This window comes from Gymnoscopelus braueri, assembly GCF_963280865.1.
Source record: "Gymnoscopelus braueri genome assembly, chromosome: 19".
NCBI classification, from domain to species: Eukaryota; Metazoa; Chordata; class Actinopteri; order Myctophiformes; family Myctophidae; genus Gymnoscopelus; species Gymnoscopelus braueri.
In genome coordinates this window covers 36501874-36516268 of record NC_137621.1, presented here as the reverse complement: position 1 = coordinate 36516268, position 14395 = coordinate 36501874, and the positions used below count along the sequence as shown (strand labels likewise).

At 43.5% G+C, this 14395-nt stretch overlaps 1 protein-coding gene across 1 annotated transcript in view; it reads right to left on the bottom strand.

Moving 5' to 3' along the window:
* syne2b (spectrin repeat containing, nuclear envelope 2b) overlaps positions 1–14395 on the bottom strand; it is a 188590-nt gene that overhangs the window by 90753 nt on the left and 83442 nt on the right. Inside the window, exons 68-78 of the mRNA XM_080414797.1 lie at positions 11568–13626; positions 11103–11437; positions 10710–10854; positions 10176–10376; positions 9471–9730; positions 8166–8325; positions 2626–2781; positions 2196–2336; positions 1823–1999; positions 544–681; positions 100–285 (exon numbers count right to left, since the gene is read on the bottom strand). Of these exons, the coding sequence (XP_080270923.1) occupies positions 100–285; positions 544–681; positions 1823–1999; positions 2196–2336; positions 2626–2781; positions 8166–8325; positions 9471–9730; positions 10176–10376; positions 10710–10854; positions 11103–11437; positions 11568–13626 (3958 nt within the window). The remainder of the gene's footprint in view (positions 1–99; positions 286–543; positions 682–1822; positions 2000–2195; positions 2337–2625; positions 2782–8165; positions 8326–9470; positions 9731–10175; positions 10377–10709; positions 10855–11102; positions 11438–11567; positions 13627–14395) is intronic.

The window sequence follows — 14395 nt, the reverse complement described above, 5'->3', positions numbered from 1 at the left end:
GCAAAATGTTGATTATAATCGATTATGCCCGAACAGACTGGATTGGGTAGAGGACAGGTGTAACATAGGAAGGAAAGATAAACAAAAGAATAGACTTACAGCGGCAGCGTGTTCTAGCTGAGACAGCGGAGAGGCAAAGCTGTCCTGAACTTCGGCCACCTGGCAGTCAGCCTCCAGCAGCTGCTCTTGCAGAGAGGTGATGTCACACACCCGCGACATGTCTTTCAGCACTTCCCCGAAGCCCTCTAGCGTCACCCTGATCTGCTCAGCATCGTTCAGAACCATCTGAGACAAAAATAACCAATGTCACTGATGCAGACAGCAGCTTTTTTAATCGATTATTCACAACTGCCATTGGATTGGATTTCAACTTTGAAATCAGCACCATAAACAGTAAAATCCTCAGTGTTCGTTTATGAATTTGAACTCTGACAGCGACACTCTCAGTGAATGAGGATTTTACAGTGTATAAACAAAATAGGATAGGATATGAATGTGATGATGAGAGGGGTCCTTGTAAAGCGGGAGATGGTGTTAACTAACCTGTAGAGCGCTGACATGGCTGCTCAGACATTTAGCGGTGGTGTAGGTACAGGGAGAGGTGAGCCAGGACTGAGCTTCATTTATCCAGCTCTTAGAACTGTTGATCATCTCAGCATGTTCCTGAAGCCAGGTTTGCATCTGAAGAAAACACAAACAATATTCACACTGTAACACATTATTTTCTGTCATCACATTACCAAAAAATGACAAGCCACAAATGTCAAAAGGGATTCTCTTTTGTTAGTGCCGTTATTCAAGTAGTAAATCTGTCATTTCAGTATTACAAGGAGCTGCATTTTCTTTTCCTGTGTTTGGAAGGTGTTTTAAACAACCTTCCGAACAAGAATCCCCTACACAGTTGAAATAGCTTTAAAGTAGATTTAAAAAATGTTTATGGTACAAATCCTGAGTACAAGCATCTCTTTCACACCAATATGTGACGTCTGTTGATGTGTATGTGTACCAATATCACAGTTTCAAGATTGACCAGTATTACTTCCAGTATTATATTGTGCAGCCCTAACAATTATCACACACACCATCAAATGATCATAATACATAATATGATCATTTGTTGGTGTGTGATGATTATATGTGCACATCATGAAACATCAAAAGTAAACATATTTGTCTTGAGCTATCCACATTCTGACATAATTGGTATTTAATTTCCAGGACTTACATCAGGCCTTCCAAAAACACAACAAAAAAGCCACAGTGATTACAAAATACAAAAACTATTGATTAAAAAGCCTAAAATACAAGCATAATTGTATTGTAGGAGTTTATAGTCAAAAACAGTGAACAATGCTAAGCACAGATGCTGAGGCAAAGCTAACAACCATTGTGAAAAGAGATGAACGCAAAGTGTTTCTTGAATTAAGCTTCTAAACATTCCGATTCCAGATTTTTTAAGTTCACATGTGATTCTCACCCATTTTCTATAGACGTGAACCCATTACATACACTATGGGATAAATCTGTACAATGTTTTGTTGCAGTCGGGCAGAAACCTGGCATCTCCATATTTCATTTTTATGTTTTTTTGTAAATGAATGCCCTACTTCATCATACAAGAGTGTCGCACTAAAGTAGTGAACGCATTGTGAACTGTGAAAAACATTAACGGTTTTGGACATACAAGGTTTACCCGACAGCGACGATTTATTTGTGTAGGTGTTTTTACCAACTCTTTTCCTCTCTCACTTCTCATGAATAAAAACCCTATGTGAAACATTCTATCCAACTACAGGTACATGGGACTTGTAGTCCTTCTGACCTTGCCGAGGATGGCGGTTCTCTGTTCGGCCTGTTTGGTCAGGTCGGAGTAGAGCTGCTGGGCGTCAACCAGTCTCTCCATTAGGACCTGGGACTCCTCCAGTTTCTCCAAGTCGTGCACCTCCACCTCCAGAGCCGCCACATGGGAGTGCCACAATTCTAGTTCATCCCACACACGCTGGGCACCAACAGAAGCACACATGAGCACAATGTACATGAAAGCCCAGCAAAGACAGACAGGCAGACATATTGGCAGAAACACTTGTATACACAAGAATACAGACACGTAGGTACAAACACATGTGGTACATGTACACTTGCAGGTGAGCACAGATATACACACTCTTACATGTATGAAGTATCCCAGCTCTCACCTTCTGAGTGCCCTCTGCCTCGGCCAGAGTGGGGCTTCTCTTTTCCAGTTTCTCCTGGACAGATCTCAGACCTGCCTGGATTTCAGACAGTTTGGCTCCCAGCCTGTGAAGGGGACCGCTCTTCTCCACAGCCTCCCCGACCTGAAAGGTTAAAATCAGAAAAAAGGAACTCCCATCAGATCATAACAATTAGACATGTACAGTAAGTAAACAAAACTATCATATTGTTATAGTTAGTAACATATTATGTAGTGGTATGGACAGTCAAATCACAAATATACTAATTTAGATTAGTAGGAACAATTAGGGTAAAGGTTTAAAACGTTATTGAGTATTAATAACATTTATTACTTTTGATGGATTATTTGGTCCTAGAGAATCCATAATGTGGATCTTACAATTACATTTAAGCCATCTAAGGTATCTGTACCTTGTCCTCCACTTCCTGTAGGGACTGAGTCACTTCCTGTAGTGAGTCCTCTATCTCCATAGGCACCAGGGAGTACATGTCAGAGTATTTCATCCTCACGCTCTCCATGATGCGCTGCAGGAGAGCTTTCTGGGTACACAGCTCGCTATGGACCTCCTGGGGAGGGGAGGAGAGAGAGAGAAGAGAGAGAATTTAGACAGAGAAAATTTAGAAGAAAATTGAGATAAGGAAAATGAAAGGAAGGAGAAAGATTATAAGAATTAGGCAGAAAGACAGGAGAAGAGAACAGAAGATAATAGAAGTGATCCAGACAAGATGCCCTAATATTAATGAACAAAAATCCTGCACATTTGTAACTCAGAGAGTGTACAAATGTAACCAAATTGACTTGTAAGGGTCCATTTGGTTACATTTTTACACTCTTAGAGTTAAATGAACACTCAGGATTTTACATTGTCTTCTGTAACAGCACTCTCCCTCTCCCACTATGCTCATTAGATGAAACAGAGCCTAGCCTACCTCTTCAAGGCTTTCTTTCACACAATACGTGAAATGATCCCTCCAACTCAACCACCCCGGCAGAGGCTTGAGTTGTTGCTGATTTTTAAATCATAATCCCCACGCTAAAGACAGATTCAGTTAAAAAGCTGAAGGATAAATGCTAGAAATGTGAGCGGCAAACGTACAAAAGTCTACCAACTCCAGGGCTGGCAGTGTCCCATGCAGGCATGCACCGTAAAAGAGGGAGGTGCATCTCGTTATCACCATGGGATATCACCAGTGTGTGTGTGTGTGTGTGTGTGTGTGTGTGTGTGTGTGTGTGTGTGTGTGTGTGTGTGTGTGTGTGTGTGTGTGTGTGTGTGTGTGTGTGTGTGTGTGTGTGTGTGTGTGTGTGTGTGTGTGTGTGCAGGCGCGCGAGGGTGTGTGCGTGAGAGAGTGCAAGGGGATAGAAAAAAGGGGCAAACAAGTGTTTGTGTGGGTGTGTATGTGTGCGTGTGTGTTTGTGCGTGTGTGAGTCGGTGAGGTGACATCAGCGCTGGTGTGATCCTCAAGCCTCCAGAGGCCACCTGGAAGATCCGCTTACAAGGGGAACAAAACGTGTGGCCTACAGGGCAGAGACGAGGAAAATGGGGGGTTTCTGCAACCGTGACAGTCTCCACGGGGAGAGGAGGTTGGAGAAAGGAGAGGGTCTCTGAACAAAAGCCGCACAATACCCAGGGGTAGCTGGGTGGATAGTGTGCACACCAAACAGTCTCTGTGCCTGAGGCCAACACCAACGTACCAAATAGTTACTGAAACACTTACTGTACACTGACTGTACACTGTACTTACTGTACAATGAAACGATGTACACTGAAACATTTACTGTACATGGCACAGTCACAACATATTTACTGTACCCTGAAACACTTTACACTCTACACTGCACAATCAACAGGTTCATATTTACTAACACACTAAGTGTATGCTGAAACGCTTACTGTACACTGCACAGTCATCACATAATTACTGAAACACTTACTGTACACTGCACATGTTCATATTTACTGGAACACTTAGTGTTCACTACACATGTTCATATTTACTGAAACACTTACTGATCCATGCACAGAAATACATCCTTCCTACTTCATCTGTTGTGTTGTCTGTTCACTCATCCTCTTTTTTCTCTCTCTCTGTTAACCGTCACCTCTCGTGTTCAAATGTGCAAATAAATACCAAAGCCTCGTAAATGCCAGCCTCGTTTCCTCTACCTGTTATCCTAAGAGTGGCTAAATTAAACACATCGGCATTGCATGAAGACCCTATAGATTCCAGTCAATCCAGTGCGCTCTTTTCTGGAGCATTTAAAATAGCTAGGATTTTGTTATTTATTAATTATATCAATTATTAGCATTACAATAGGTAAATGTAGCCTATTATATTACCCTATTTAACTAGTCCTAGTCTAGTTAAATAAGAGAAGCCTGCCTATAGCTGTCCTTCTGTAATGTTTAAAATAAGAATTTGTTTATTTAACAATTTTTTGTGCATTATTATATTATGGTAAATATATTTAACCCAACAAACATAATTTAAATGTCACTGAATAACTTTAAAATATGGTTTAAGTTTCTAGCTGAAGAAGAGTAACGAAAACAGACCAAGTTCAAATTTACCAACCGAGGTACGGTATATGTTTTTATTTAACACCCTGACACGGGACGGCACCCCGCATCATCAAGTTCAGTTCAACTGCAACACAGGACCAAAATACACAATAGCTGCCACAAGCCCTCAGGGCTTTTAGTGTTATCCTTTTAGCACTATTTGTAGGCTATAATTGTACCACTGTGTGTTAATAAAGTGTATTAAATCAATCAATCAGGTAGGTAGAAAAAAACAAGGTGGCCAAGTTAGAATAATGACATTTAAAAAAATGTATGTCGGGGGATTATGCCACTGAACACTACAACACAGTAGGCCTACACACAACACAATAGGCTTGTTATCAAACGAACACAGAAAAGCACTGTTTAGATTCTCATTCTCCATGCATATATTGCATAGGCTAATATGCCATACAGTATGGCTATATTAATTAACTAACTTAATCGACAATCTCAACATGACAACAAAACGTCTCACAGTAAAACAAAGTGCTTTAGGGCAACATTTACAGAAATGTATAAAAACTAAAAGAATGCTACATTATAATGTATGAAATAAAATAATAAAAGCCCTGCTGGCTGTAGCCTAAAAGACAGTTTGTTCGTTCGCCATTAATGAACTTTAGGCCCATTGCATTTTGCGACAAATTTGTCACTTTGTGCATTTACACATAAAATAAAACGTTAGAGTGCGTTGCATTTTGTCTGTGAGGTCAGCCAGCGGTGACAATACTTCAACAAGGTGAGTAAGCCGACGCACGTCATTTAGGGTGAGGGTTGGAACTTTAGTCTTAAGCTTGCTTTGCCATAATGGATCTTTTTCGAACAATTTAAGGACAGACTCGATCATGCGTAACTGGCTGCTCCAACACGTCGGGCAAGCAATAGTGGGTCGTATACCGAGACGGTCCATTTCCGAGGGACAGCGAGTGCATTTTCCGGCAGCGGCAGCTTCCGCGGAGCTGCTGCGGAGCTGCCGGCGGCGCCAGCTTTGGGAGTGTGCTGCGTTTGTGTAACGCAGTCCCCACCAATATTATTTACGATTCTGTGCCTATCGGTACATAACTCGGACGGCGCTTAATCGACTAGTAGACCATGGGCCGGTCGTCGCGGGCACTCACGGGCACTCGCGCCTGGAGGCGCTCGGGCGCGACTCCTTGGCCTCAAGGTCTACTGAGTCGGCGCGCCTCCGTCATGGTCCAAAACTATACTTTATCCAAATCCCGCCGCTCCGCTCCTCGCTCACATGCTCTGAAACCAAGTGTACCACTGTACTAATTTGTTTGAACTGACGCCCACCAAACACCCACTAAATAAGTGTTGCAATAGCACATTGATGAACTTTGACAAATAAAAGTTTGTGGATAGAGGGAGTTGATTATCGATCATGGTTTGACCTGATGAAGAGCCTCTAGGCTTCAAACGCCTACTAAACAAAGTGTGAGTTTTTTCTTTTGTGTCTTTTTTTCGCAATGATGAACTTTAAAAAATAAAGTAAAATCTTGAGGTTCATTCCTTTTCAAAAGGATACATAGTCAAATATTTTGTGGGTATAGGGAGTTGATTATCCATCATTGAGGATAATTACTGAAATAACACATACAGTATGTTGCTGGGTTGACATTCAATACAGTGTCATCATCAGGGGGCACTGTTAGGAGTTCTGGGCACAATGACAACATACAGTATGAGACTGGATCCCAACAATACAATCTATAAAAGCTGGTATCTCTAAGTCTAAGGAAGCACCACAGCAGTATAAGGAACCAAGACGCCCAGTAGCCATGCCTTTTATGAAAGCGCGACGCAATGTGACTTCTCTATAGTACAGTACATTGGCATCAAACATGTAAAAAGCTCCAGATGAGATGGTGATGTCGCAAGGCATTTGCTTTAAAGTCTCTCCAAGGGGCGACAATGAGGGTTTCTATAGATATGCTCTCTATACGTTATCCTCCTACCTTACCCCTTTTCAGCACCAGCATCACATCAACCATCTTTTCATGTCGATGTTGGGGATGTCTATTCTAGTACCGTTAAGAGAGTGTACTGTACAGGGGAGGAGATGAGCTGCTATGCTGGTTGCTGTGAGGACAAATGCGTCATTGTGTTTGTGAATAGCCCTGTCTCATTAGAGAGCCATTATATACACACATCACTGGGCAGGAAAGAGACAGAGAAAGAGAAGGGGTGAGAGAGAGAGAGAGAGAGAGAGAGAGAGAGAGAGAGAGAGAGAGAGAGAGAGAGAGAGAGAGAGAGAGAGAGAGAGAGAGAGAGAGAGAGAGAGAGAGAGAGATGATAAGATAATGAATGTAATAAGAGAGAGAGAGAGTGAGAGGGGCTCAGAAAGGGTTGGCTCTGACATGATTTCACCTTACCAAATGATAGGCTTACATGTCAAGGTCTGAATGGATACATAATTGGAAATTACTTGCATTTGTTTTAATATGCAGGGTTGGTGGAGCATAATCAAAACGGGCCATTTAGATCAGCCACTGAAAAAAGTATACAAATTAACATTTGAATACATCCCTATGATTATCCTAACTTAATGATTACCCAACTTCCATATATAGATCTACACGTCAAACTGAAAGGTTAAAGTGCCAAGCTATCAAACTTCAAACCAAAGTATACAAAATGCACAATCTTATAGCACAACCAAATTATAGGTTGTTAATAAATGTCACATGAAGCCTTTCAAAAAAGAAAGCCAGCAGAGGTGACGAGTGTCACACTTTTAAGGTGAAAGTATCATTATAATTTATTTAAGTTGAACAGAAGATAAAAGAAAATTCCCCATAGATCTTTCAACAAAATGACATCTTCCACAATGATCAAGAAGTGAAGACCTAACACTGTGTTGCTGACAGAAGAACCCTAGACAGGTAGTTGGTGGGCCATCATATTTTATGTCGACAAACTTAGAGCAGGAGTTCTTACTGTAAATCTGCAATCAAGGGGACGACCCAATTAGCTGAAGGGTTAGAGCACGTACCACATAGGCTCTAATGCCCGACAGCGACCCCCCGGTTTAATTCCTGGCCAGCCAGAACAAAACCCCTGCAATCCATAACTTTTTCTGTGTCATGGGATGGAATCCAACCCATGACCCGTGTTTGTTACACGTAGCAATAATGTCAACCTGCCATTCTACCTCATCTTACCTGCCTGTTAGATGTGTTGGATGTGTTATTTTCCAAAAATCTTGAATATTAAAACATTTCAACAACACAAATCTTGTATAGGGGTCCCCTGGCACAAAATATTTTTCAGATGGGGGTCCGTGGCCAAATAAATATCAATTTGGGGGTCCTTGACATGAAAAGGTTTGAGAACCACTGCACTAGAACATTCAATACATATAAAACACTTGGAGTTGTGACCCACCTGTAGCTCCTGGGTGCTGGGACACTGCTCCAGCTCCAACAGGACACCGTCAGCTGCCTCCAGCCAGACCTTGACCCCCTGCAGCTCCTCTCGTACCCTGTCCCTCTCCTCCGCTTCCACCCTGGCCACCTCCCGGCCCTCCTCGCTCCTCTCCTTCAGACTGGACACACGCACACGCACACACACACACACACACACACACACACACACACACACACACACACACACACACACACACTTTTTGTCATTATGTATGAAGTTTGATTGTTTAAATCCCTAAGTCAAAACTGCTTTATTATCTGTCCGTTTCTCTATATAGAAGAATTTAATTCAGATTTAGGCACATATATATGTTTTAATAATACCATGATGAATTGAATACATAGGAGCACGATGGAAATAAGTTCCCAGGATCTTTTTGTGTTATCCTTTAAGTGTTTTACTGTGCGATCGTGCTGTTTTACATTTTTGACCAATAAAGTATTCAATCAATCAATCAAGTAATGTTCAATCATGTACCAATCATATCAAATTGTACAAATCAATCTTTTTTGTTTTAGATGTCTTAGCATTTCTTCAGTATCGCTTCAATGAAACATTCAAAGCTTCTTCAGAGAGACAAACAAGCAATTCAACCGATAAACTGATGTTTCCTACCGTAGATCCATGAAAGGCATAGTTTGGATTGACATCAAAATTCGATACCAAATTCAGAACAATGAACTTCATGGCAGATAAAGCAGTGTATGTCAGTGTCATGGATGATGAACTGCATACAAATTATGCCATTGTGAAAATTCTGTGTTGGGGAGGTACTGCAACTCATGTCGGCCCAATTTTCATCACATTGTTCACCTAAGCAGAACAGCGGGGAGCTCTTGGGTAATGTAGTTTTTAGATTCCAGGCTCTAATTCTTGTCATGGACAGAATACGGTATAGTGGCATCTGTATAAAATGTACTGAAGAAGAAGTCTGTAGTCAATTAAACTAGTTTAACACCCTTCTCTCACCATCTCTCTCTCTCACACAGACGCACACGCACACGCACGCACACGCACGCACGTACGCACGCACGCACCCACACACTTTAAAATTTGAGTATCGAGTGCCGTGACATTGGATCCCCCCACTAAAGAACATCCCTTTTGTATGGGCACTGATAATTTGCAAAGTCATTACTCATTATTTCCCCTAGAGCAAAGACACAAAAGGAGCCGTAAAATGCACAGTAAATGGTGCATCTCATCTGCCATATATTGTCCCTGCTGTGTACATGTTCAGTTGTAGCATGTACTATCTCTCACCTAGTGTATCTGCCCTGCATGGCCAGCAGCTGCTGGCATAGCGGAGTGGGCGGGGCCTGTTCCAGGTGGGCGGGGACTCCCAGCAGCCTGGCGATGCGGAGTTCCAGAGCGGACAGGGCTCTGCTCTCGCAGTCCAGTCTGTCCTGGTACTGGTCGCAGTACAGCAGCAGGTCATGGAGCTCTTCAGATGAAGCTTTGTGCTTTGAGTCATCTGGCAGCTCTGACTCCACCTGCTCCAGCAACACAGAGGCCTTCTCCACCTGAGAGAGGGATAAGATTTAATGTCCTTGATTTGTTATGTGATAATTCAATTTGTTTTAATTCTTTGTAGGTAGGTTTTGTTATTTATTTAGAAAGGAGAGTGTAGACACACAGGATATTGAGGGAAGAGAGGGGCCTGCAGCTGAATTGAACCAGGGACGTTGCAATGATGTGGCTGACGCAAAGGTCAACCTACTGGTCAGCTACCCGGCATACCCCAGAATTTTGTATCAACTTTTTATTTCACGTATTGAAAACAGTTTATAAAGACATAGAAACATTACATGCTAGTAAACTGTTTGTCATTATAGTAATTCCTTAATTAAAACTAACTTGGATCTACTGTATATGATGTCAAAAAACCATCCGTCGCATAATCAAAACAAAGCCATGAAAAGGCAGAGAGACACTCATTGGCAGTAATTTGAATCTATATGGACTTACGCTCGCTGTGATATCACTCCATTCTGCTGTCCTCTGTTGGGAACGAGCAGTAAGCTCCAGCGTACAGCGTTGGAGTCTGGACACCTGTCTCCAGACAGTAGCCACAGCAGCCTCCCTGCCACCCCGACAGCTTTGCTCTGAGCACCACTCCTTCAAACCCTCCAAACGCTGCCGGACGGACGTCACATCCTCAGACTGAGTCTTCACAGAACGGCAAAGAGACGGATGTGACTTTAATACAGTAGGCATGTGGTCCTGCAGACCAGTTAGTAGTAGAGTATGGTAGGGTTTGAATCCCCACTGGAGTCAGCCGTGCTACAAATGTGTGCATGTATCATACTGTGACAAACACAAGTGTCTATAAAATTCCAAATAATAGAAACATAATAGAAAATCTTTGCAAATATGCTCGAATGTAATTTTAGGTTGAACCTTGAAGAGTGTGCTCTAAAAAAAGCAGTCAGTGTCAATGGATGATGATTCATGACTCCTTGTAAAAGTACTGAAAGGCATCAGTTTTATACATGTACCTACCTTTAACTTAAGTTGCTGATCAGTGCAGTCGGTCAGAGAAATGGATTTGTGAGCGATGCAGTCTGTGAGATTTCCCTCTATGTGATTTACACATTTGCTTATCTCCTCTTGACACTTCTTGTATTTTCTGTACTGCTTAGCACACCTTAGAAATAGAAAACTTTCAATTAGGGTGTGAATGAAAGAATATATACTGTGCAAAAATGTCTGCTTATAATAGTGTTGCACCTTGTTTGCATGCAGAAATAGATGTAACAGTTGTAATATGGTAGCATAGTCTACTGTGTAAATGGTTGCAAATGGACGGACAAAACTTTGAGGATGATAATGAATGTGGCTGAATCAAGGAATTGGACTTCAGTGTGCATTATGTCAACGATATAATGCACATACCTGCTGAGGCTTTCCAGTCTAAGGTGGGTCTGTGCCTGGAGGGTGGACATCCTAACCAGGAGCTGGCTCAGAACCTTCCTCTGCAGTTGCTCTACCTCTTTAGAGCAGAAGTATGGGTGCTGGAGAGCCTGGCTCTGGAGGTGGTTGATAAGGGTTTGGAACTGCTGTTCCAGTGAGGCCAGGGCCCGCTTGGTCTCCTCCAGCCTCTCTGAGCATGTGCCAACTGAGCCATGAGGAGGAAGGAGACAGGTCTCTGCCTCCCTTAGGAACTGCGCTGCACTTTTAACAGCACAGATGTAGTTCCTCAGAGAATCTCTGGCCTGGGTAATGTTCTCCTAAAGAAAGAGTAAAGGTTTTTAGTTTACATTAAACATGTAAAGTACAAATAATATAACGTAATTAGAATACCATTGAACAATCACATTATAAAGTTGTTAGTAGTTATATCAAAACTATGTAACTTGCCATTTGCAGATTGCATTCACTTGTGACTGCTTTCTTCAGAATCAAGAGATCGTTAGATTTGCTCCCTTGTTTATATCCTTTCTTCTGCTCCAGAACCTCCAGTGCCTTCAATCTGGACTCTACAATATTCTTCAAAGACAAGATATTCTGGTACTCCTTGTCAATGGCCTCTTCCTTTGGCTCCAGCATGGGAGTCTTTTGCTGTAGCTCCTGTTGTACTCCTTGGAGGAAGCCCTGTGTGGTTTTCTGCTCTGACTGGAGGTCCATTTGCTTCAGCATGCCCCACTCCATGATACTGAGGTCATTCTGGACTGCCATGTCCGTGGTGTTGAGACTGCCCAGGTTCTGTTTAAGCCTGTGTCTTTCAGCAGACAGCTGGGAGGGGTAGAGGTCTGGGGAGATGCCCTCAAGTTTGTCAGCCGTCTCCTCGCACAACCTCTTTATCAGGGGCAGTTGAATGAGGAGGATCTGGCAGGTCTTGTACCTCTCCTCTGTCCCCCTGTTCTCCTCTCTGGTCTGGAGAACCCGTTGCTCCACATTTTCCCTGAGGTCCTCCACAAGTTGCCTCAAGGTCAGGTACCTCTCATGGTCCCTGGCTTTGATATCCATGGCGGTCATTTTGGCACGAAGCTCGGAAATAACGGTGAGTTTCTCCTCGGGGACGCAGGGTTGGAGAAGGTCCACGTGAGACTTATGCTCCACAATCATGTGTTTGAACGGTTCCACAGCGTGCAGGGACTCCCTGGTGATAGGGAAACGTTGTCTGTTCAGATCCACCAGCATTTGCTTAAGGCTCTTCTCCACAGCGATCAATTTCTGCTTGGAAGAGTCTTGAATCTGGAGAAGCTTCTCCAGCTCTTGCTTGTTGGCCTTCTCATAGCTGCTGATGGATTTGATGTCCTCCTGGAGGTTGGTGAGTTTGCTGTGTAAAATACACTTCTCTGTGATGCTGAGCTCTGAGGCAATGTCCCTGCTCTTCATGAGAAGAGCCTCGCAGATGGCTGCTTGTTTCTCCGCTTCGCCCAGGGTGTCCTGGATCTGACGGGCACGACGGTCCATATCAGCTGGACTCTGAGTCTCGGCTTCTGTTCTCCTGGAGGCCTCTCTGTGGAGTTGACTCACCACCCAGGAGTCTATATCAGCAACCTGCCCCGACATCTTCTCTCTGGTCTGCAGGCCTGAATCCATCTCCCGCACGGCCTTGGCCAGCTCTTCGACCGTGGACCTAGAAAGATCTTCTAGGGCACCGAGTGAGGAGCGCACCATGGGCACCTCCTCTACCTGGTCTAGCTGTGGCAGAAGGTCAGCCACCTCCTCCACCAGCGTCTCCAGCTGGCCTTGCTTGGCCATCACCTCCGACTGCAGCTTCTTCAGGTCTCTAATCTGTCTGTGTACCTCCTCAGGGAGGAGAGCCACCCGCCTCCGTCTGAATTCAATTTCACTCCCTGTGTGCTTGGCCCAGACCATCGCGTCCCTCATCACCTTTTCCAACTTTTCCATGGTGGGGTTACTGCTGCTCAGGGTTTCAGAAGACATCTGCTCGGCCATACAGTTCAGCTGGTCTTTAACCTTCTGAAGCCCCTTTTCTATGTCCTTCATCTCCTTCTCCCACTGAGAGCTGTGGGACAGTGCCTCCAAGGTCTGCTGCAGGTGGATGCAGCGCTGATGTGCAGTGGTGATCTCAGCATTGGCTACCATCAGTTCCTGGGCCCTCTTACCGGTCCAGTGAGGCGGACCAGGGGACTGCTCTTTGAGGTCTTTGCTAATGGTCTGGAGGTGTTCTTGAAAGACTGATACCTCCAACAGAAGGCTGCCAGTCTCCTGAGTGATGGCATTCACCCGGTGTAGGGATGTCTCCGCTGATCTCTCAAGGTTTCTCCACTGCTCCTGTAGGCCTCTCTGCTGGGCCTGGGCAGCAGTTCGCTCAGCCTGGCTCAGCTGAGGACTGAGCTTGGTGAGGGTCGGGAGGAGGTCTCCTAGAACTGTCCTGTTGTGCTCCATTCGTCTCAGGAAAGCGTGTAATCGTTCTTGTTCCAAGGAGCTGCTCTCTTCTGGATATCTGAGGACAGAAATAAAGGGGAAAATCACTGATTTGCTTAAGTTAAGTGATTTGCTGTCCGGCGGGAACCAGCTAACGCTATTGAACACCCTTTACTTCTGTGTAAAACATTAACCAATGAAAAGTATTAAAAAGCGCTTCTGACAAAACCTCCCAAATCCATTGGATCCTCAAACTGTCGGTCAAACCACGCAACTCCGCCCCTCTCATCTCCGTGCTGCCCTTCCACAGCACAGCGTAGTGAGCGCACACAGACAGAGGCGGAGATCTACTGCGGAGCAGCATATAAACAAACTGTAACGACGCAGGGTTTTCCCCCCCTAGTCTGTAGTACAAATTTGAGATATTTGTACTTTACTTGAGTATTTCCAATTTCCAATACTTTTACTTCTACTCCACTACATCTCGGATCCAAATATTGTACTTTTACTCCACTACATTTATTTGAAAACTTTAGGTACTAGTTACTTCAGCCCTATACATTTCAACCATTTAAAAATAGCCGATCTACAAGCTCACAATGCATCACGATGTGACACGATGTGACACATTGTGAGCTTATTTTCTAAAGATTTTTTATAAATTTGAAAACTTGAAATGGGACATTCTGCCTAATGAGTACTTTTATTTTGGTACTCTAAGTACATTTTGATGCCAATACTTTTACTCAAGTACATTTTGAATTCCGGACTTTAACTTGTAAAAGAGTATTTCTATATTGCAGTATTGATACTTTAACTTAAGTAAAACATTTGAGTACTTTTTCCAC